A 24,438-nucleotide genomic window follows, 5' to 3' on the forward strand; every position below is an offset into this window, starting at 1 on the left:
CTTACTCTCCTTAGCTCTGCTGTTTATAGGAATCTCGTTTGCACCTATTACCTGTGTTCTACATTTCCTTGTTTTTAATTTCTATTTGTTGCTACCAAATGCTAGTTTCCAAACAGTTCTCTTTCATACCTGCTTTCACTTTTTCTCCAAACCACATTGTTTTGTCTTTGCCAATTTAACCGTACACACATTTTCAATTGTGGCTTTTTGTTCTTGAGCATTTCCCATGATTTAGCTTACAATCATAAATGTTTTGACAAATTGGTCCTCTAAGAACACCAAGTATATATAACCTGGTTTGAACTTTTTTCTGTCCTCATGGTACAAACACAATCCAGTCACACTTGTTTGCACCTAAGCAATCGGTCTTTTATTTCTGATCACTCACTCTATCAGGGTGATGCTGAAGTGAGTTAGATCTTGGAAAAGAAATGAAAACAACAGCAAATGGTTCTTTAGCCATAACAGTAAAAAGAACTAGGGAAAAGGAAATACAACTTCTATGCAGTGAGAATAGGATGTAAAGCAAAAATAATCTAGGTAGGGCCCCAAAAAACTAAACAAAAACTTTGCCTTAGTTTTCAATAAGGGCAATGTGGTAGAACAGCTAGGCTGGCTAAAGTCAGCCACACGCCTGCCCTGTCCCTGCAGACCCCAACTGCCTCTGCCCCTGCCCCTGCCAGGAAGAGGCCAGCACAGTCCCTGGTCCTGAGTGCACAACAGTCGGATCAGTATTGGCTGACACGGCTGGTTAATAATCAGCCATTGGTATCGGCCAAAAAAATCTTTATCGGTGCACCCCTATTTGTTATATGCATGAACAGGATGACAAAACATGGTACCTCTTGGAGTTGCTCTAAGGAAAGCACCTGCAGTGTTTCATGTATTCACCATCCTGTGCTTCAAAATGGCAGCAGGGGAGCTTTGAAACTAAAAATCGAAAAGCTTCAGTTAAAGCACCTCTGCCACTATTTTGCAGCATGGGCCGCTGAGTACACATGATACAGATGCTGCTGGAGTGTACTAATTAATTGTAAGTGTAATAATTAATTGAGTCTGCTCCAACGCATTGTAATTACAGCATGTCGGAGCAGCATCCCTGCATGTCTACAGGCACCCCTTGGGTCAAAGAGTCTATCTGGCCCTCAGATACCTTAACTGAAGAGGCCAGGGTGCTGGATTTAACAAAAGCATCCCATTGCTCATACTGTTAATGAGATATTGGGAGTTTAAAAGGTGTGAAATAGAAAACCAAAAAATCCTAAATATCTCTAAATGTTCCTCCCCCTTCTAACAGCATCTTTCATTCCTACCTCCTCTTCCAGGAAGGCAATTTCACTAGTTCTTCAGACACTGGCTGGGGGCATAAGTACTTAAGGGACCGTTTTGCCCTATATGCTCCATCACGATCTCTCAGGTCACCCAAGAGCAAACCAATGAAAGAACCATCGGTAGGCCAAGTCTACCTGGCAAAAAGTGCGTGGGAAGCTGCTCTCAGGAGTCGCTCCCCAGCTCCATTTTGTTCTCTCACTGTTCTCCTACATTACAAATGATCCTGTGCTCTTCCTGTGAGCCGCCCTGAGCATTTGTCAGGAAGGACAGCAGATAAATAAGTCAATCAGTAAGTAAGTAAAAAGAAATGCCAGCAGACATGTGACATCAAGGAGTCCAGACTGCACTCATACCCCTCATTTAAAAGCTTTGCAACCTTTGAGGACCAGAAGGACCCACTGTGGCATTCTAGCCAGAGGGCCCACAAAATGCCAGCTGTATCGTTTTGCCCCGTAGTTCCTACCTCACAACCTGCACTGCAATTAGGAGAACAAGTGATACTTGGCAGCCCTGCAGCCAATCCAACAATAAGTCCTCAGTCGATACTTGGCTGTCTGGCAGCCACCAGTTCTGTCCAGACTAGACTGCTGGTGAGCGGGCAGCACCAGGCCTAAAGGTGCTCCCCACTGCTGTCATGGGCTCGCTGTTCGGCCATGGCTCGGAGGCAGGCTCCCCACACTGCCACGAGCAGTTGCCCAGCTAGTCTGTTCAGCAGTTCTTTCCTGTGCATGCACTTGGGCTTTTCAGCCAGCGTATGTCCAGAGGGTAGTGTGGACTACTACCCAAAGTTATGGCACCCCAACATACCCCACAGGACATGGGGGGCAGAGTTAAGGTCACCAAGAAAGGAAAAAAATGCAAAAATCATTACAGATGTTTCATCAGCATCATTACACAGCAAGCTACAGATGAGGCCCTGGGAAAAAAGAGAAGCCTTCAGCTGTGGTAACTACTCTTCCTTCTCTCACAGTCTAGTTTATACAAAAATATTTTGGATCCAAGGTGAGAATTAGCAGATAGATTTTAAGACCAGAAGGAATTACTTTTACTATCAACCCTCTTGCACAATACGGGCCACAGAGCTTTGTCAAGCAATTCTCACACTGAGCCCTGATATTTGTGCTGAAGCAAGAACACAGCTTTTAGAAAGACAATCAGTCTCCAAGGAAAAAAACAGCCACTGCTTTCCTTCGTAAGTTGTTCCAATGATTCATTATCCTCCCTGATAAAGATCTGCCCCTTCCATCTGGTCTAATTATGTCTAGCTTCATCTCCCAACCCCTTAATCTTGCTGTAATGCTGAGCTGTCAAATTTCTAAGCAAAACCCCATAGGCTGCATACCTTCCCCCAGCTGCACCGTGCATCCCACTGCCCCCTCCTGTGCCACCCCCCCAGCTCCACTGCACACCTAAGTGCTCCCCCACTGCACTGTGTGAATGGGCACCCTCCACACTGCACTACATGCCCAGGTGACCCACCGCCTGCTGTGCTGTGCAACTGGGTGCTCCACCTCTGCATGCACCGCATGCTCAGGGGCATCCCCGGGCACCTGACCTCACCCTCGGCTCAGATGCCCTGGGCCACAGGCTCCCCTGGCACAATGGACTGTATTGGGGTAGAGGCTGGAAGGGGAAGCTGGAGGGAGGGGGAGGCCGGAGACCCCAGCGGCTGCTGCAGCCAGAGCAATGTGGCAGTGGCGACTGGCTAGGAGCCCAGGGGCTGCAATTTAACCCTCTGTCACTTGGATAGCTGCTATGACGAGATCGAATTGCCAGACCCCAAATTGTTCCCGTGTTTCTTTTTTTAACCTTCCCCAATTTTTCCAGCTTCCTTTTGACATCAGAGATGGACACGTACTTTAAAAATTATCTCACCAAAGCCTTAGCAGCCAGGAATGTTACCTTATGCTCTCCTCTGTATACATTAGTTTTCACTGCCAAAGTACCGGACTGTAAGTTCACCCTAGGTTGGCTATTCATCCTAACTGCTAGAATTCACAGGAAAGCCCTATAAGAAGAGAACACTGAATTTTTGACCATCTGAAGAGACTGCCAGGGAATCTGGGGGGAAAAAAATGACTGGAGTCCTTACTGAAACAGCTCACTTAACAGAATTAAAACTGATTTATAAAACAAACAGGTCTATTGGCTTTCAGACAAGCTGCATTTTAGTATCAACTTTTTTTTTTAAAGCAGCAGATTACTAGTCTCAATTTATTCCAATAAAAATAAAAATCCATCCGGACTGCACAACTGCATTTACTCTGGTGGGAAAGAAGCTCAAAAAGTCTGCACGCTCTTTTAAATATCAAGGGCTTCAATTCATTTAAATTCTATTACTGATCAGCCATGACTTGCACCAGTTCCAAAACAGGTCTTTTGGACTCTAGTTTTAGTAAGCTTCTGTAGTAAATGGTCAAAATTATGAAGCAGACGATTAGTTAACCATGTTACCCTTTTCAATATGACCAGTCAATCCAGTTCTGTGATGGGTTTTTCCCCCCGAAGGAGGAGAAGCTGAAGGAGGGAGGTATTTCTCTGCACCAAACCTGTCTACACACAGAGTCCGCAAGAACCCGCTTCCCAGAGCATCCCGAGATGGCTTCTTGGCAAACTAGCCCATTCAGCTAGCATCAGCTCAAGACGTGATGCTTTCGACTTCTTTAAGGGCCATGACCCCAGAACTTGCTCAAGCAGCACATGATGCTTCCTTGCTGCCTTTGTTGCGTTTCTCTGGTCTTTCCACCTTTTCTCAGAGGCAGAACCAAAGCATCTTCAAACACTACGCAGAGCACTGGTGCTCAACCTTTTGGCCCCACAGGCCAAGCAAGTGGCACAGGGGTGGTCTGCAGGCTGGACCGGACTCCACGTGGTCTCAGTTGGCCCACATGCTAGGATCAGGTTCCAGGTCTCACACTGCCCCTGCATCACCCAATCTAGTAGACAGGACCCACAGGCCATATGACAGTGCCAGGAGCAGAATCTGGCCCGCAGGTCAGGGACTGAGCACTCCTGTCCTAGAGAAACCCTTCCCCTCATACGTGCTCTTACTGTGTGTGGGGAATGCTAATACGTTTGAGTTGAAGTCCTCTCTTGCTGGTAATCAAGTTAAGGCAGTAATGTTAATGTTAGTTGTTCACATGTCAGCTTAAGTAGGCATCCATTCTGTGCAAGAGGCAAAAGATGGCTAGCAGCTGTTCTCCATCTTCAGCCTGAATTTTCTCCTGCACCCAAAGTCACTGGTACACTAACGGTCATGAGATGCATGTGAGTATAAACACACTGCACATCTCTTCCCAGCCATACCACCCAGCAAGGAGCAAAGCACGAGGGGGAAAAGAAGGTGGGCACAGAGAACAACTGCACAGTTGAGTAGGTAGAGCCAAATCTGACTGTATGGCACACCTCGCCAAGAGGCAACGAATGCTTACTCCTATAGTACTGCTTCCCAGTTTCAGTTAAGACCTTGTACTGGAAATCTCTTGGTGAAGCTGGTTTCCCAACTCCTTGCTGTTCCTGTTATGTAGTCTCCCTCAGAGCAGTTTGGGAAACTGCCTCATCCCACTGGAAACCAAAGGAGCTGAAAGTAATAACTTCTCAGATCCAAAGCGGGGGCGGAAATCAACAGAACCAGATTTCAGTAATAAACCAACAGCCCAACCCTCCACTCCCTCCCCCACCACAAGGTTTAGGCAGAAAGACTGTGTGTTGGTTTGGACATGGTCCTAAGAAATCACAATACACAAACCATCAGTCCCACAGGAGTTGTAAGAGTTTAATAATAAAGTTTTAACACAGCCTGGATATTGCATACTGGTGTAGTAATGTGCTCCACAAACAAAGCCAAACTCTGAACAGTCACTGTAGCACAAGACTGCCTTCTGGTACACACATCCCTTTAGAGAGGTATATGCTTTGAAGACTTATTTTGGGCCACACTCTTCTCTGTGATCGCTGTTAGGGCAACAGGGCTTTGCACGCATGTCACCTCTCCCCAGCTCTCCCTGAGGCTCTTGTATGAAAAAAGTGATGGTCACATCAGTGACCATTACTCAAAACTTCCACATCCTCATTCAGAGACCGGAAGTATTTTGCAGTGCTCAGTTACTTTAATTTGGGATGGCATTACCAGTGACAGCATGATTAAATCAGAAGTCAATTTTTTCAGTTCAAGTGAGCTCAAGGCTGTACACAGAGTGAACCATCTGCCATACAACGCTGGCCTCACCTTTTCTGTTGAGCTTTGGAGAAGGGTCGGCTCAACTGATCATCAGTCACTGGGCCCATATAAGCAACAGCTGGTTTAGGGAAGAATCATTTGAACTTTGTTAGCAAATATTCTGCTACAGAAGACACGGAGATTAAGTACTGACTATTCACTAGCAACAACAAACTTGCCTGGTAGGGAAAGGGATTACCACCGTGCAGCGGAACCAGGTGCAAAGGAGCTGGGGACATGGAGGACAAGTAACAGGTCCCAGCACAGGGAGAGTTTGAAAGGAGGCAGCTCTTCATGCCATCAGGAGACCTCCCTGGCTGAATGTCTGATCAAGAAGGAGTTAAATAAGACTGCAAAGAAGATGCCACAGTCATTAACACAGTAACTCCAAGACACAAGATATTGTCCAAAAGCTTTTGCAGAAACACACATCACATTAAGTTCTGTGAGTACTAAATCTATGGAACAAACGTGTCTGGAAAGTTTTGTTAAGACATGTATGCGGGGACTCACTTCTCCAAATGAACTACTGTACATCTCTAGCTTTCCCACAGACCCAAAGATACAGCTCCTTCATGGGAAAATGCAGAGGCTGTATTTGCGTTTGAGGGGGAAAGCTAACACATATTTAAGGTCATTAAGCATTTATTATTTTCCAGTCACTCTGAAATACTGGCCAGTTTTCCGAGTTCAAGAGCTAGCTAAGGAAAAGGGCAGCACAGTACCATTGGCACAAACACCACCCTAAAGACTTCAGGGTGATCAAGAACAAATACTTTATTCCAAACTCATGTGGCCTCACATTTACTTTATATGTATTTCACAAAGATGCGTTTAATCTTTATAACATATTTCTGTCATCTACAAATAACCCTTTCACACCTGTTTTTATTTAATCAAATCCAAAGGAGGTTTTAAATTTTTATTTCCACAAGCAGAACTGCGTGAAAAATGACAATTATGTTTCACAGAAAATGGTGAGATTTCAGAATTTGTTTTCACTCAAATTAGGAACAGAGCATAAAAGGGAATGTGTTATAAAGGAAAATTTAAGGGGAAAAAAATCAATATGAATTTTAAGTTAAATTAAATTAGATCATCTCTTTTGTTTCCAGAAAAAATCAGAATATTACATTTGAAAAATTCAAAACAGCATGTCTCAACATTGTCAAAGCCTCATTCATTTTTTTCTTTGAAATGAAATTCTGGTCAAACTCTTTCAGTGTCAATGGAGTTGCTGTCTGTGACAAAAACAAGTTCTGCCAGGGTTTTCCTGCTAGCGCTACTTCCAATCTCCTGTTACCTTCTGGCAACGCTGCCTGGAGTGAGGACGCCACACACCTTCCCTGCACTGCACAAAATGCTCACACCTCACAAATACTGTACTACCTTGGTGGTGGTATTTTCCAAAACAATTACGTCTCTTCACATTCAGATAATGGACAGTTTGGCATCTTGGAATGGATACCACTCATCTTGGCTGGGCCATGGGAGAGGCAAGGACAGGAGTTATGACAGTCACCCCCAGTTTCCTTTGCCCTTGAGAAGTTTTCCCTTGGGTTTCAGCAGCGCCGGAGGAGAGATCTGAGCTTCCATCTTCAAGACATGGCAGGTATTCAAACAAAGGGTAGATTTTTTTTAAAGAATATAACATTTGATTTTTCCATTCTCTGCAAACTCAGACACCACAGCTGAACCAGTTTTGCTCAAACTTTACAAAAGAAAAACTACCCTTCAGGCAGAGACCAAATATAGGTAGTTTCACCACAAAAATGAAAACGTTTAAGAAAGGTATAACCAATGAAAACCAGGGATTATGCTGGAAATTGATACAACTTTATCATTAATGGACAGACACTTCTCTGATTATACTCATGGCTCCAATTTCCATAGATATGTCCCTGTTTTTATTTATTTTTTATTACACACATACAATGTGTATGTATAATATATAAAAAATACATTTTTACAGAAACTAGAAGTTAGGTCGATGATTACCAGTGTCATGCTTCTCTTTCTTTTATTACCTTTATTTTTCTGTAACCTTCTATAGCCCATCCAGCTGTGCAACAGCAGCAGCAGGATGGTAACACCTAAAGACAATAATATAGCAGTCAGCAGTGACAAGTAGGCAAGAGAAAATTCCTACCATAAAGGATGACAACTGAAAATGCCCACAATACACCAAAAAGTAGGAGACAGGGATATGTAAGCATGAATATATATGAATATGGTAAAGGACAAGTCAAGCTGGGTTAGCTAGCAGGTTTTTCTTCACTTTTTTGTGGTCCAAAAAGTTATCACGTCCCTAAATATTCCAAAATGTAAATTATTTTGAATGACTCATATTTTTAAGCATTTATACCTGCACTTAAGGGTAACTTGACAGGGTGTCCTTTACTCCTTACTTGATTTTCTTGTTAAAGACAGGGTTAGAAAGGGGGTTACCCTTTCACCTGTTTTTAGTGCAAGTGCCATGCTCCTAATATCCTGAGGATGCCATCTGCATGATAGTGTTGCAGCTCCCCTGGCTTATTGTTAAAGTCCTTTTTATTCCTTTGAGCCCCGATGGCAGCATTCACTCTTTTTTTTTTTTTTTTTACTTTCGCAGTCCTTCTTCCATACAGGGCTAGCTGCATCTAACACCAATGGTTGCAAGCATCTTATCTAGACTACAGCTCCCACCACTGCTACCACTGGAGAAGTTGCACAGGGTGAATAAATGGGCAATTCTGACTAATAATAAACTTTGGGTATTTAGTTCAATGTCAGTTCTGCACCACTGCCCCATTACCATAAGGGTCACAGGAAATACATATAAGATTTTACTTTACCAAGTATTCTCACTCAACTTGCATACAATTAAGTTACAAGAGGTACTCCCATGCTTGGGCACCACAAGAAGCTGCAGCCTCAGAAGCATTTATATGGCTGACTTATTCCAACATTTTTACTACTGCTAGGAAGAGAATGAATATATAACCAGTCATATACAGTGCGCACACAACCTCCTGACCGCAGATGTGCATGGTGACAGCAGAACTGAAACAGAAGGACTGCAAGCTTTTGGCAGGTGAACCATGTGAATGGAGACGCAGTCATGTATCGTCTCCAACTGATAGGAGAACTGAGCCCAAAGTTCATTCTTATTCCCTTTACAAGAGGAAAAAGTCACTTCAGAATCCAACAACAGGAAACATCTGATTGTAAAAATCATTTCCAATAAATTCTGGATTTTCTACTTTATTAAACCACTTCAAAATGAGCTTCTATTAAAGTGTTTCTGTTTTGTTAAATTGAAATACCTGCCTGGAGTACCACATGGCCACCTCCACACTGGAAAACAGATTTGGGATCGGGGGGGGGGCAGTGAAGAGGAAGAGGAGTTGTAAGTCATGGTTCAGATAGGAACATATTTTTGCTGAGTATCAAGCCAAATTTTAAAAAATCCTAATTTTTCAAAAAGTGAAGAAACAAAATTAAGATTTTGGTTTTCTGCAAAGTCATAAAGTCAGTGAAGTGAGCCTTGTCAATTTATCTATGCATAAAATTAATAGACAAAAATAATATTAAATACATATGACCTTTTCTAATGTATTTGTAAGGGATTAAAAACCCACGAGCCTTAAGATCCAAACAAGGTCCATCAGGCAACAAGCACGAAGACATCCCCTTACTGATTTGTAGTGGAGTTTGACTCTCCTACCACAGTCTCCCTCCCCTGCACTGCTGGGAGTGCAAAGGGATGACAGTTCAACTCCCGGAGCACTCCACTTGCTAAAGCGGTTCTCATGGTGTCTTCATTTCCTTTCAGAAGGACTGTTGTCCACTTCAGCCAGGAGGAGGGAAAGAAAAAGGCTCCCGGGCTTCAGTGTAAGGCTAATCTTCACTGTCACCAAGTGACAGCGCCATCCTGCTTCTCTCCATTCTGCTCTCACCAGGCCTTTTGCTCTTGACCATTTTCCTGTCCAAAGCTGCTGCCCAGCACGTTTCATGCTGCTGGTAAGAATTTAGGCAGTCAACAGTTTAACCAGGAAAGAAGCATTTCAGACAAGGAAACAACATTTCCGATAGGACGTGCTATCCAAATTACGGATGCACCCCTCAGCTACTCAATTTCCGAAACAACTCTCCTTAATATTTAATTCAACTTCCGTAACAACTCCCTTAGTATTTAAATATCATTTCAATACAACCTCCTTCTCTTCCTCCTCCTAGAAAGAAAGCAAAAGCAGACTTAGCCTCTACTGCACCGACGACAAACACGTAGAAATTCTGTGCTGCGTTCAGATTTAGAATTAATTTGTCCTCCGTCACCAGTCCTCTGGTCTCCCCCCTTGCCATTTCATTGTCTCCTCCTAGAAACTGCCATATTTGCTTAAGTCAGAGATCTACTGAGTCTTGCATCTGGCCTCTGACAGTGAGCAGTACCAAATGCTCTAAAGAGTTAAAAAATACACCACCAGGAAAAATGATGGAATAACCAGCCCATAGGGAAAAACTTTCTAACTTGAGGGAGGCTGGTGCTTCAAGAGTAGGCTCATGGTTCCCAGTATGGAAGCTAACAGGGCAGGGGGAGAGCTGGTTCCTGCCATGTGATGATCCACTCATGACTTGCAGAACGAAAGGTTGAAAAGTCTATTTGATTTCATCCAAGCTGAAACTTGTGCAGATGCTCCTCAATTCATATAAATAAAAATATATAAGCTTATAGAAGTTAGTGGGGCAGCATAGGCCAGTGTTTAGAGAACTAAAGTAGTCCCCAGAGATTTTCTGCCATCGCTCACTGCACAAACTCAGGGGGGAAAAGAATCACTTGACCTCACCATGTATAACATTCACAAAGCCACATTCCTGAAAAGAGCTTCTAGATCCATGAATAAATACTACTCAGTATTATAACCTGCCTCAATAACATCATGTAGCAATAGTTGTCATAGGTTAATTAAAGTTATTAAATATTACTTTTCATCAGCTCCAAATGTGTTACCTTTGAATTTTAATCAGGGATTCCCATGCTGTTGTATTATAGGAAAGACAACCATTCTCTCTGTTCTTTGCCATGTAATAAAGCCTTTTCCCCATTTCTATGCTCATATCAGCATTGGTCACTCTCCATTAAGCTGCTGATGGTGAAAACCCACGTTAAAAGCAAGAGAACTTACTCCTAGTCACTGAGCCTGGCCATTTGAAAATAAATTTAGGGGAGGCCACTTCTTTTTCTTCAGTAGTAAATGATAATGGAAGCATTTTGCTGTCATGTTCCAGCTGGCAAAGGCTTCAGATGGGTATCAGTGTTGCCATAAGCATCGCCGGAATAATCATGCAGTATCCAGGAACTCTCAAGTGGTTTGCTTTCAAGGATAATACAGCTTGGGAGTTCTGTTACATAACCTTCTCAGTTCGGCATTATGAAGCTGTTTGCGTGACCATTACCCGCTCTCTCAGACAGACAGCTTCTGTGTTTGGACCTCAGTCACAGCTCACAACACTGCTCTGTAGTTCTAAGAATTTTCCACTAGCTTTCATTTCCATTTCCTATCTTACCAAATGCCCAAGACATTTTCTGCTCCCTCCCCCACCCTACACAGAGGTATTATAAAAGCTCCGTATTTGAAGTTCAAGATGTTTTGGTGTCAAGAACTGCTCAAACCACGGCACAGTTGCTTGAAGACGCCCCATTACTGGAGAAACAGGAAAAACGATCTCCCCGTGATAGTTGTTGCAGCCAGTGCCAGTGAATTGCCAGCTATCCAGAGAAGCAGTGCTATTCAGGTGACCCAAGTATCGCCCGTCACAGCAGGGACTTTCCTGCATCAGAATTCTGCAGGATAACTCAAAGCAGGTTGATAAACACACACAGAAACAGTTAAACAGAGCTGGACACCAATCTAGCACTAGCCAGAAAGTTTGCACAGAAGAGACTGATAGAAAATAGCATTTATTTACCCAGTGCCAAGAGCATGCTTGGCTTTTGTCTTTTTGGCCCTAAGAGTTCAAAACCGTCCTCCCAAACATAACACATGTCTTGCTGCATAAGAAGCTAACTGGATTTCTAATGAAAACAGTCTACTCCAGCTCCAAAGAGCCATGTCTTCCCTATACCAGTCGTGACCAATTTGCAGGCATGCCACAAATTAGTCTGGCATCCTCCCTAAGTGCTACTCCAGTCCCCTTCCCCTGCCTGATCTGCTGCTCTGCTTTCTCTTTCCTGTCCCAACTGCTGCTGTACTGCCGCTGTCATCCCTGGTATCATGTGCCACACACAGAGGATGCCCATGCCACAGACTCGCCACCCCCTATCCCAGGCCAAAAACAAGACAAGATGGAGAGCACGCAAGCAGATCTGGAAAGCTGGCAGGGAACAGTGGTGGTCAAAGAAGTCAGGCTTCAGCTGGTTTGCTTCTAATCTCCTAAAGGATCACGTTATTTACAAATAAATCTATTACTTGGAGCTGAAACGGGATCCTTTAAAACATTTAGCAACTCTATCAACCTCTCTTTGTCAAAATAACCTTAACAAAAAACAGGCCAACTTGTACAGTTCAAAGTTCACTAAAAACTTGTAAATTGGCTATGTTTGAAGAAATTAGGTTGCAGTTAAACCAAGTTGTTAATGACTGCTGTTTCTAAGTGTAGATTACACAGGTTACCAAAAAAACTACTGAGCTGTTGACCTAACCTAAGTAGGGCCTTTTGAGAGAGAAAATGAATCGCTCTCCTATTTTGCACATCCATCTCTGTTGTAATGACCACTGAAACAGTGTGCACAAAGCTCGTGTTGGTAGAGTACCGGATAGAGCAGTCACAGCTCCCCACAAGGTTCTGCGGCTGTACGCTAGCTAGAGGCTGGGAGGCTTCCTCCGCCATACCGTGCAGAGAAGCAGTCAAGATGGCAGCACAAGGGAAACCTGCAAAACAGAGTACTCAAAAACTGGATTGAAACCTTGTGACCTTCAGATAGATAGATAGTTATTCAGCAGTGATATAGAGATAGAACACTACTGAATTTCTTTTAAAGCTCTAACATTAAGGGCAGGCTGCCCTGCTGTGGTATGCCACTAAAAGCTGTTTAACCTGGGTTTACACCTGTTAAGCATCAAGGCAGTCAAAAGTATTAGGGAATCTGGTCCATTTTCTGCAATAGATTTGCCTTGGATTCTTGAACACAGCCAACAGTTCCAATTAAATCTAGGACCACACCTTTACAATGCCCAGTTGTCACATGCACTTCTCCATACATGGTCTCAAAGCACCTCAAGGTTACTGTGCATTTGTTTTTTTTACTTAGAGCTGCATAAAATGAATGAGCATTCGAGATGCAACTGGCTAGGGACACAAGAGGCAATAACAAGTATGTCAAAAGGGGAAGACCAGAGAAACAATAGGGAATGCCTTCCTCATTCCCCATACGGAATGAGGAAGGCAATTTACTTACAGATGATGAAGAGAGGACCGAACTAATTAAAGTTTTTTTCACTTCAGTCTTCACCAATAGATGACCAATAAAGTTGCAAGACAGCAGACAGGGACAGAGACAAACAAACCCAGAATAATGGCAGAACAGTTTAGAAGTTACCTGGGAAAGCTGCACACTTCCCAGTCAGTCAGGCTGGATGGGATGCACCCTAGGGCACATGAGGAATTGGCCAAGGTATTTTCAGAACCATGGGCTATCCGCTTTGAGAACTCATGGAGGTCAGGTGAGGTCCCAGATGACTGGAACAAGGAAAATACAGTACCCATCTTTAGCAAAGGGAAGAAGGAGGATCTGGGGACCAGTCAGCCAGACCTCAATACCTGGAAAGATCATGAAGCAGGTCCTCAAGGAATCTATTACAAATTAGCCAGAGGAGAACAAAGTGATCAAGAACAGCCAGCCTGGCTTCACCAAGACCAAGTCATGTCTGACCAATCTGATTTCCTTCTTTGATAATGTAACAGGCTCTGTGGATGGTGGGGAACAGCATGTCTTTAGCAAGGCTTCTGAAACTGTTTCCTATGACATTCTCATTAACTAGATAAGGAAATACAGACTAGATGGAAATACTGTAACATAGGTAAATAACTGGTTGAACCATCTTGCTTCACAAGTAGTTATCAATGGCTCCATTTCAAGTTGGGAGGAGGTATCAAGCGGGGTTCCCCAGGAGTCTGTCACTGTTCAACATCTTTGTTAATGATTTGGACAATGGGATTGAGTGCACGCTTAGCAAATCTGTGGATGGCAACAAATTGGGTGGAGTTCTGGACACTCTGGAGGGCAGGACTAGGATCCAGAATGACCTGGATAGACCACAAAAATGGTCAACAATCAATCAGATGAGAGTCAGCAAGGACAACTGCAAAGTCCTGCACTTGGGATGGAATAATTACATGCACAAATAGCTGCAGGGGATGGCTGGGTAGGCTGCAGTACTACAGAGAAGGACCTATGGGTTACTGTATATCACAAGCTGAATACAGGCCTAATGGAAGACAAGCCAAGAGCATCCTGGGTTGTATTAACAGAAGTGTCACCTGCAAAACAAGGGAAGTGAATCTTCTGCTGTCTTCAGCACTGGTGAGGCCTCACCTGGGTCACTGTGTCCAGCTTTGTGTCCACCCTTCCAGGAGAATGTGGACAGATTAAAGAGTCCAGCAGAGAGCAACAAAAATGAGTAGAAGCCAGGGGAGCATGACTTGTGAGGAAAGGCTGAAAGCTTGAGTGATTTGGTCTGGGGGATTTGATAGCAGTCTTCAAATACCTGAAGGGTGATTACAGAGAGGATGGAGATGGGCCTTTCTCTATGGCTGCAAGGGACAAAGCTAGGAGCAATGGCCTCACACTGCAGCAGGGGAAATTTAGGTTGCAGATTATGAGGAACTTTCTGACTATGAGGGTGGTCAAGCAGTGGAACAGGCTATATAAAAGAAATTGTGGGATCTCCATCCTTGGAAGCGTCTGAGAGCAGGTCAGACACTTGGCTGGGATGGTTTAGTCAAGGTTGATCCTTCCTTGAACAGGACGCTGGACTAGATGTGACCTCACAGGGTCCCTGCTTCCTGTGATCCTATATTCCAATGCTCACCCCTACATCAACATAGCATTTGACCATATTCATGTTTTACTCCAAAGAGAACGAATTCTTAAAAATACTGACATTTTTCTCTATTTTAGCTGCGTTACAAGAAAACTAACACTGGGGAATTTCTCTTACATCAAAAGAAGTAATTGGGACTCCTGAAATGTTAGGGAATATATGCACTTGGGTTTCTCTCAAAATGATTTACTACTTCTGATAGGAAGCCAGTGGCCAAAAAGCCTCCCCAAAGCATATAAAGCATGCAACATCTATCTTAGCTGCCAGCAGAATTGTCAGCCAGCTCACAGACAGCTTTACACTGACACGTCTCATCTGTCTTGATACTACTTTGAACACAAACAAGCGATGAGCAGGATTAAGGTACAAGAGAAGAGGCATCATGAGGAATAAACAATCCCCTGAGCAACAGCATGTTAAAGGCAACCTCCACAGAAAATGGCAGAAAAGAGGTTAGAGGCAATACAAAGGTTATAGAGGCAAAGCCCAACTTTCTTCTGCATTTCGAGGCCGTTTATTAAATGAAAGCTGATCCTGAACAGACTCGGTCTGCAGATCTGCTTTCTATAGCTGTCTTTACATGGCTGCAGTGCCTTAACTGGCAGTACTGCCATGTCTGTTCTCCCAGGATCTGAAGATGTTTCCGGTCCTGTGTCCCAGACAGACTCACTGGCTCATCGCCCTGTGAAGTTTGGCATCGAAGATGTTCTGCAACAGAGAACACTTACAAAAGTCCCAAAAATGTAGGTTTTAAATTTCCCCCTATATAGATATCTCTCTCTCATACAGAAAGAGAGAGAGAGAGAGAGAGAGATGTTGAATGCATTTTCCTCTAAATGCAAGAAGACTACAGCACTAATGAACTAGAAGTAAAGATGTCCTATGCAGTAGAAATAGGGGTAAGCATCACATCCCCAGAAGGCGAAAATTGCTCCACTCACATGTCATTTGACACATGTAAGAAGTCTGAAAAGTGTCAAATTCAGAATGGGAGAAAGATTACAGAGGCTCTGCTCACTAGCATGCAGACTGCCATATTGCTGGGAATTTTCTTTTATATGAAGGTTTGATCACAGGGGGGAAAGAATCTATTACTTAAGAATATTTGATAATAACCCAGAAATGAGATCTGAGGTACTGTAGGCTGCTGGTCCTCTCCCCATGCAAAGACTCCAGAGCAATGAAAAACAGTTAAAGAGCAACTGCCACCATAGTCAGAAAACAGACTATGAAACTACACAGCCCTTAGATGAATCAAACTGGAGCCTTCTAAAAAGAAAGCATTCCATGCACCATATGCAATACAAAAATACAATGAATTCTTTTAAATTAGCACTTGGCGTAGTAATAATCCAGTGAGAAAAATAAACTTCCAGGGCATCCAAAAGGTTAAATACAGAGAAATATTTGATCTGATCAAGGTTCAGTGGAATTAATAATAAATTTTTAAACACCTAGCTAAAATACATGTTTCACCAACCAGGGGAGCCTTCTTAAAGCAGCACTCAGGGAAGCTTTTGAGCTGGCAGGGGCTAGAAGGCAGAGCTGCCAGGCTGAGCTCTTCCAGGATGGGCAGAGCAAGAAAGAAAGGCTCTTTTCTAGCACCTGCTGGCTTGTCACAAAAAGCGTTACCAAAGATCTGAAGGGAGCAGAGTTCCTCAGTCTTGATCAGGAAGGAGGTTTGCAATGACTTGGGAACTACACATGAAGCAAGATGTGGGTGAGAGGTTTACGGTTCCCCGAGGTCTGCGCACAGGTGAGAGATGAAGAAATGTGACCAGCACCAACCTGCTGTTCTCCCATATTTCAAGGCACAACTAGGATGATCCTGCTTAGGAGAGCCACTAACTATCCAGTTCTTTCTGTAATAAGCAGTTGTAATTGATATCAGCTGTTTAACACTGGAAAGACCCAAAAGTTTAATTGAAAGGAAATTGTGGGTTCTGCTCTGTTTGTTTGGCCAGAGTGAGGCAGTTTCCCCCCTAAGCATATCTCCGCACCAGTGCTTCCCAACCTTTTTAAACTCAAGCCCCCCCCGTCAAAAAACACCAGGTCTTAGTTTTCACTCAGCTTTCTGACTATGGGAAGACTAATACAGCAAGCCTTTCTGCTGCAAAAAGCTCAGAAAGCCCGCAACAGGCCAGGATGTTCTTGACACTGGATTTCTATTTCAAGCCTTCGGTGTCTCATGTATTGGCATCCCCACGCTTAAAAACAGTGGCAGGGGTGCACGAACTAAAGGCTGCACAACATTTAGTTCAAGTGCTCCTGCCACCATTTTTACGTGCAGGGATGATGCATGAGGAGTGGCAGTGCTTTAATTACAGAGGCTCTTGGAGCTGCTCTAATCAAAGCGCTGCCCTCACCACCCCCCGGAGCATGTCTTGAAGTGCCCTCTGGGTTTATCTTGTGAACTGTGTGGGGGTGTTTGCACACTAACAGTACTAATATTGTGTGGAACCCCACAGCACCTTCAACAGGATCTGATGCCAACTATGGTGCCCTGTCACCCTGGTTGAGAAGCACAGCTGAAAACTTCTACAGTGCAGTGCAGATCAAACAGCCCAATCTGCCACAACAGCCAGAACAGATTAGCTGCCAGCCAGGATCGCTGGTGCCAACTAGCATGCTGCTCTGCGAAGCAGCCACAGCACCAGGACGCACGGCTCTGAATAACCAGGGGACAGGAAGGTGCCTGATAGCTGTGTCTTTGTACAGACTGTGTTCACTGGGCAGCTTCACTTGAGTCACCAAACGGCATTTTTAAGGAAACCGAAACACCAGCGTATCTACAACATCTACAAGAGTTTTGCGCCTAGCACAAAAGGAGCTGCCAACTCTGATTCATCACAAGCTGGGACTTCAGAAACAGTTTCCCGGAGCAACTCCCAATCCAAAATGCATCTAATTTCCTCAACGAAAACCCAGGGTAATCTTAGGCAGACAAGTGTTCTCCAGCATCCCACAACAGACCCCAAGTCCTTATTAGCCTTTCCAGGCACCTGCTGAAAGAATGCTCCCAGCCAGGATTTCATAGACACATTGGGGTTAACAAACTTCACAGTTTCACTGTTTTTGGATTATTCTACTAGCAGAGCTCCTCATAAATTGCAACAGTCATTTTATTAACCCAACTCTAAAACAGCTGCCATCCCTCCCCAACAAAACTTCCCCTGACCAGCCAACTCACAGCTCAGTCCTAGCTAGGCTGAGACTCAGTCCAGGGTAGAAAAGAGCCTCCTCCTAGTCTGGGGTAATCAAGTTCTTAGATAATCAAGATTTTGGTTTTGTTTCACTTTATGTTTAGGCAGGTACATGATTAGAAGAGGGCGAATGAACGCAGGTCTCAAGAAGGGGATTTGTGAAAGGAAGGCGCGCACCCAAGGCTGCAGAGTGGAAGAGAGGCATACGGGAAGCCAGGAGGAGGAGGAATGGGACACGTGTTCACCGAGTGAAGAGCAAACAGAGGCATAACACAAAGTTTACAGTACACAGCATGGCTCATCGATCAAAGGATAGAGAATACACATTTCCAGATAGTCTAAGGGGTCTAATAAAAGAAAGCCTATTTAAAATTGGGCATCTTTGACATTCTAAGATGCACCAAACCAGACCCAGACCCAGTTCCCTCGAGCTGTATCCAAAAACCTAGTGATAACATAATTAGGAACAGAAGCGTAGCATTGAAAAAACACGCCCAGGGCATTTGTGTCTCACCTTTGCCCCCCTCATGGCTTGCAGGAGCATCAGACAGGCTCATGGAAGGCAAGGCGAGGCATTCTGGCAATCCCAGGTCTCTAGCGGCAGAGCTTGCTGTTGCTGGAGGGAAACCTTCCACTCATTTTTCTGCCACCAAAGCCCATGTCCAGAGAGCAAAAAAAATGCTGAATTTGGCAGCAAAAAATAGGGGTCGGTTCTCCCCCCAGCACAGCAAAGTCCACTGCCACGCTACAAAACTATGATTCCCACAATGCCTTGCACTCTATTACAGATAGCCTGCAGTGGCTGCTTCCTGAAGCCAGAAAGTGCAGGCAGTGAGACAGGCAGTATACCCCTGGGTGAGGTTCCCCTTGTTTCCCCCATTATAGGCACAGTACTTCAGCAAACCCTGCAGGGGACACATGACTGGCACCAACGAAAGCTTTCACCCAGTGGAATCAGCTGTAACAAGACATTTTTTTTGCCAGTGTGGCAAGAGATGAGCCCACTGTTGACAGCACAGTTGCTGCAGCTGGTGCAAGCATTCCCTGAAACCAACAGGGTAATGCCATCAGAAGTGCTTAAGCGGTGACCATGCACTTGTTGCGATAGTTTTCACTTTCTGGCTGCTATGCCCGGACACCACAGCAAACTGAACAAAGGAAGTCTCACTGTTGCTTCTCCTAGGACTCTGTTATAGTCTGGAGCAGCAGAGAAAAAAAATGCTGAGAACAGGAGATGGTGAAAAGTCATACCTGTCGAGTATCCTCTCCCCCCCAGCCAGGTTCCTTCCAACTGCCGCTCTGGTGAGCCAGCCAGTACTCTGGCAACCCATAACCACACAGCACAAGCCCTAGATGGCAATCCTGTAGAAATCCTTACACGCATCTTTAAAACTAGAAGGCCCTGACCCTCCTAAACTGGAAACACTGCTTAGAGCTGGCTCTACCAGTTACAGAACAGAATGCAAAGGACAACTGTGTTACTGAAGTAGTATCCAAACTCCAAAAATTTCCTGACATTACAAAAAGGCTACAGGCAATGCTGGACAGCTTTCTAACAGAACTGAAACGATCAGTGGATGTCTGGAACAATTCTACCATATCCCAAATGACAATGCAGGTGCTGCATGCAAAGCCACTGTGACTATCTCATTGTGTTACTGTGTACCTCACTTATCAGGCCAAGCAATAAACTGAAGATTTACTTTAGAAAGGATTTTTAAGAAGATCCACTTTGATGTAGGAATTCAAGCCAAATCAGACCCAAGGCCACTATGACTATAGGGGCACCTTAGCTGCTGTGCATCATTGGTGATTCTACGGGCAAAGTGACCTGGTAGTGCCCATCTCCTCCCCGGGTTTGGATGGCTATTGGCTCACAGGGAACTCATCTGCCCTCTGACAGGTCTTCTTTCTAGTCCTGCTGGGTGTCTGCACATGCTTTTCACACAGGCTAGCCCAGGTGTGGGTCCAGGTTTAGTCACCGGCAACCTGACCACGGAACAGGTTGTACTGATTTACATGGTACCAGAGAGCAGGCCAAGAGAGGCATGGCCTGACAAGAAATGTGGAAGTTACTCACCTCTTCCAATTTGTGGGATTTAGGCCAAGTAAAGGCCAGCCACCACATTTACCATAGCCTTGCAAAACCAGCCTGAAACGCTTATCAATCTTACCACAAAACCTACTCACCCACCTGTTCCCATTAACAAAATATCATTACAGCATACTTATTTGTACAAGAAGGAAGTCCAGAAATGTACTTAACTGCATAACACAATGGCAGCCCATTAGCTGCCCACCACTTCCACCGTAACAAGCACCGGTTACAGCACGCCAATTAAACACTCTATGCTGCATGCACTGTTTAAGAGAGCAGCTTTCAGACCCACTGTCTACTTTGTAACTTAAATATACTCTAGTTAACTGAATGATAATTGCAATGTCTTCCTTGTCCCTAATTGTACTCTCTTTAACTGTGCCAGAAACAGTGAAGGGGAAGTAAATACCCAAAGCACTGCTAGTAGAAGTCTTGAAAATGAAAACTAGTCAGTTTGGAGCTGCTAATATCCACTGCTGACAGTACTTGTAAGCAATGCTTGTTATGTATACAGTGCTATCAGGTTTATAGCATTATATTTGGCAACTATACAGCCTGTGGATCATGGCGAAAGCGCAAGAGGTCTATCCAACCACCACACAACAACCTTTAGCACACACACCTACTCAAGAGCGGACGCATCTACACATTCATATTAACACACTGCAATAAACTCCAACACATATAACGCTGGAGTTTATTAATCCAGGTCACAGCATTTACACATGCATCCAAGACTGCAGCATGCTGAGCCAGGTCAGAGAAGTCCCAGCTTACATGGGGTCCGGGGGGTCAGCCTGCCAGCCCAGGGCTACTCCGACCTGGGTCAACGTGCTGCAGAGGGGCTGGGTGGGGCACAAGGGTGCAGCAGCCCTGGGAGGAGCTGACACCACCGGCCTGCACCACAGCACAGCGCAGCCCAGGGGTTACGGGGAGTGGCACGCGGCCGGACATGGGGAGGAGGGAACCCGACCCTGGCACCTCCTGCCTCACCCAGGGTGAGAGCCAGGAGCCCCATGCCCCTGGGCAGTGGCTCCCGTCCCGCGGACCTGTGCGAATCAGCCAGGTGCAGCACCCACTGCAGGGAGAAGAGCTGGGAGCAGGGCCACAGTCAGAGCCACTGGGGTGCAGCTGGGACCAACCCGCCTCAGGACCAATTCCAGCAGCCTCTCCTGCCCCGCCTGGGATCAGAGCCAGGAGCCCTGTGCCCCCAGATAGCAACTCCAGCCACCCTCCCCCGGCCCACACGTGGCTGCTGGTCACCCCCTGCGCCCCCCAGTGTCCATCTGGAAACCTGTGCCTCAGGTTACTGGCACCCCCCCCAGCCATTCCCCACTTGTGCCAGTTAACAGGGATTTTACTGTATCCGGTAACCTTGAGCGAACTGAAAAACAGTAAAAAAATCGAATAACTCCCAAAAAAAACAAAATAAAAAATCAGGGAATTTATCAGTGAAAATTGTTAAAACTGAAAACGCAGAACACTACTAATGCCTCAGCGAGGGCAAGGTTCTGTCAGGGGGATGTCTCTTATCCTCTCTCCAACCAAGGAGTACCCACAAGACAATGGAGCTAGGGTTTCGAGTCACGCTACACTCAGCTCACTCTGGAGGATGCAACCTTGTGGTACTTTAGAGGAGCTGCCCCACCACGGTGCCACCTACTCCTCCAGTCGGATGCAGTTTATGGTCATACCCAGGTCTGAGGGACAGTATCAGCTACCCCGACAATGACCACCTCCACCATATTCAAGACTTCTAATAGTTTTAGGGCACGTAATACTGCAGCAGTACATCCTTAATCTATTAAGGTTGAGAAGTACAGGGTCTGGGTACATGCACAGCCTTTTTCCCCTCCACCTCAAGGTTACACATTTAAAGGAAGCACGCTATAGTTACTACAATTGCCCATGGAAGAGAAGAATGCTGTGAGGCTGCCATGAGGGAAAGTCAAATGAAAACTGTGCACTCTCTCTGATATTATATACACACCTCTTGCCAAATTGATGGAGCTGGACTGTTCTTAGTGGGGCAGATGACAGAACAAGGAGCAATGGGGCTCAGGTTGAAGCAAGGGAATTTGAAGTTGGATATTAAGAAAAACTCTCTCACTACGAGGGTAGCGAAGCACTGGAGCAGCCTCCCCAGAGATGGAGAAGTCTCCATCCTTGGAGGTTTTGAAAACCTGGGTAGACAAAGCCCTGGCTGGGATGATGCAGTTGGGGCTGGTCCTGCTTGGAGCAGGGGATTGGATTAGACATGACCTCCTGAGGTCCCTTCCAGCCCTCATTGTCTGCAATGCTATGAATTTCAAATAAACCACCACTTCAGTCAAGCTGTGGATAACAGAGTCTAATCAACATATAGTGGAGTAAATGGAATTCGTTGAGAAGGAATACTGTAATCTGATTAAGAAAAAATGCACAGAGCAAATTATGAAGTTGTTTGTAGGTATACTTTAAAATAACTACAGACAGTTTACTGGCCCCAGGTGGAAACCAGCACTGTTCTTCAACTAATGAGATGAAAGATCTCAATGTCACCACATGAGGAAGGGCAAAAGAACAGCTTTGGGAAGTGAACAGCAACAATTCACTGCCTCAGCCACAGGCATGAATGAGATAGTTAAGAGGACAACAGTCAGTCCTGAAACCAGCTTTCCATCATCCTGGTGGGAAAGCAAGTTACATCAGCAAGCTCAGCTCCCAAACTCTTCTGCCCTTGCTGGCAGTAATAACCATGAGAAACCTCTAAAAGTCACCTAATGTGTAGGATGATATTGAAAGAAAAGCTTGTACTCATTTATTAAATAGCTTCAGAAACCAACAGAGCGAGAGGACAAAAATCCAAGCTGTCCATTTCTCCCTCAGTGATAGTGGACCACGCTGGCATCTCATAACAACACTGCCCTCTCATGGCACAAAAGAGAACAGGCGCACGCCCAAATGAGATGCACAAAGGAGTCTGGCAGCAGAGGATACGTGGCTTTCCCTTCCATCCATCCAATTTCTGTCAGGTCAAAGTGCTCTCCATTGGCTTTTAATCAGATCCCATATCCTGCCTGGAGGCACAAAGCATTTCCTTTCCCAAGAATACTCTCTTTGGCGTGCAGTATTCCAGCTAACACTTCAGGGGGTTGGACAGAACACATCTGGAGGAGGCAGCAGGCCCTCAGATAACGTGCTGATAGCTACATTATGCAAAATGCGAGATTCAACTTTGGCTGTTCATCTGACAGCAATCCATTTAACTTCCCCAGGACACCAAGTTAAACTCCAATCCTGCTATTGAATCCGTGCAGGTGAACACTTGTGGCCATACAGACTGAAGGGCAGGATCAGACCCCATCTTGGCCAGCTTCTCCCCTTCTGAAGAGACTTTCATTATTGTTTGTGGAATAGAAAAGTCATAATTTAAAGAATGCATTATTTAAAGGGGTTTAAAAAAACAAACCTACTACTCACCTTACTGTGGTTGTAGTTCTATGAGATTTGCCATCTACGTGATTTCCATTCTTGGTGCATGCACCAGAGATCATAATTCTTTGGACAGCACTGGCCTTTCACCTGCACCTGCACCATAAATACTAGCGCCCACTGCCCGCTCAAGTGCATAACATGATGCTTCTGTGTGTGGTGATTGTAGGCAAGAAGCAAGCTCCTGGTAGCTCTTGCAAGGCAGAGATGCTTCCAGCAGAACTTGCATGAGGTCTCACAAAGTGAGCTCTGACTCTACCAGGAGAGTATAATCTAGGTGTCTGGTTAAATGTCATCTGAGAACTGTTCTTTTCATTTTTAAAGGGTATGGCCTGTCCTTGCCTCCTCCTAGTAACAGGCATGAAGAGCTGAGGTGGAGCCCCAAAGGGTTTGCTTCTATGTAAGTTTATGTCCATGCTGCAACCAGAAGGTGTAAGTGTAGCACAGGGAGGTGTACCCCAACCTAAATGTAAACCAGCTGCCTCAGGCAGCAACAGCAAAATGCGGCAGCACAGTTTTCCACTCCCCAAGTAACTGACCCAAGCTCACTGGAAGGCTTGCAGAGCCTACCCTGAAGCCCATGTCACTGTGCCTTCACCACTACTGTTGCACAAATTAGCTAGTTTAAAGGTAGCTCAGGTACACTTACCCACACCGGCCAAGTGCAGAACAGATATAACCAAGGAAGATGGATGGATGGATACACAGAAACAATGAGCACTGCCAAAAGTCAAGCAAGCTAAATCTTGCAACCCAATGTTAAAAAAAAAAAAATAGCAAAAAGTGTGTAAGCCATGTAAATAAAGAAAACAAGGGAAGCACAGAAGTTACACAGAAGGAATAAAGGTAGAAGTTAAAGATAACAGCCTTGGCCTCAAGCAATCATCTTGAATTTGGAGTGGGGCTGAGGAGGCCACAAGCAGGATGGCCAAGAGCAGCGAGGGTATGGAAGTGTCTAAATTGGATAACAGAAGTAAAACTCAAAAAGTGTAATGTGCTTGAGTTTGTCCTTTTTGGGGGGGGGGGGGG

At 44.9% G+C, this 24,438-nt stretch overlaps 1 protein-coding gene across 10 annotated transcripts in view; it reads right to left on the reverse strand.

Moving 5' to 3' along the window:
- The window catches only part of ST3GAL3 (ST3 beta-galactoside alpha-2,3-sialyltransferase 3), a 313,721-nt gene that overhangs the window by 231,277 nt on the left and 58,006 nt on the right, over positions 1–24,438 (reverse strand). The window contains exon 2 of one of the 10 annotated variants that reach the window (XM_019501442.1): positions 13,294–13,297. The exons of the other annotated variants lie outside the window; for them this stretch is intronic. Coding sequence (XP_019356987.1) covers positions 13,294–13,297 — 4 coding nt within the window. The remainder of the gene's footprint in view (positions 1–13,293; positions 13,298–24,438) is intronic. 10 annotated transcript variants of the gene reach the window in all.

Source organism: Gavialis gangeticus, unplaced genomic scaffold (assembly GCF_001723915.1).
Source record: "Gavialis gangeticus isolate Ggan-Ray unplaced genomic scaffold, GavGan_comp1, whole genome shotgun sequence".
Lineage (NCBI taxonomy): Eukaryota > Metazoa > Chordata > Crocodylia > Gavialidae > Gavialis > Gavialis gangeticus.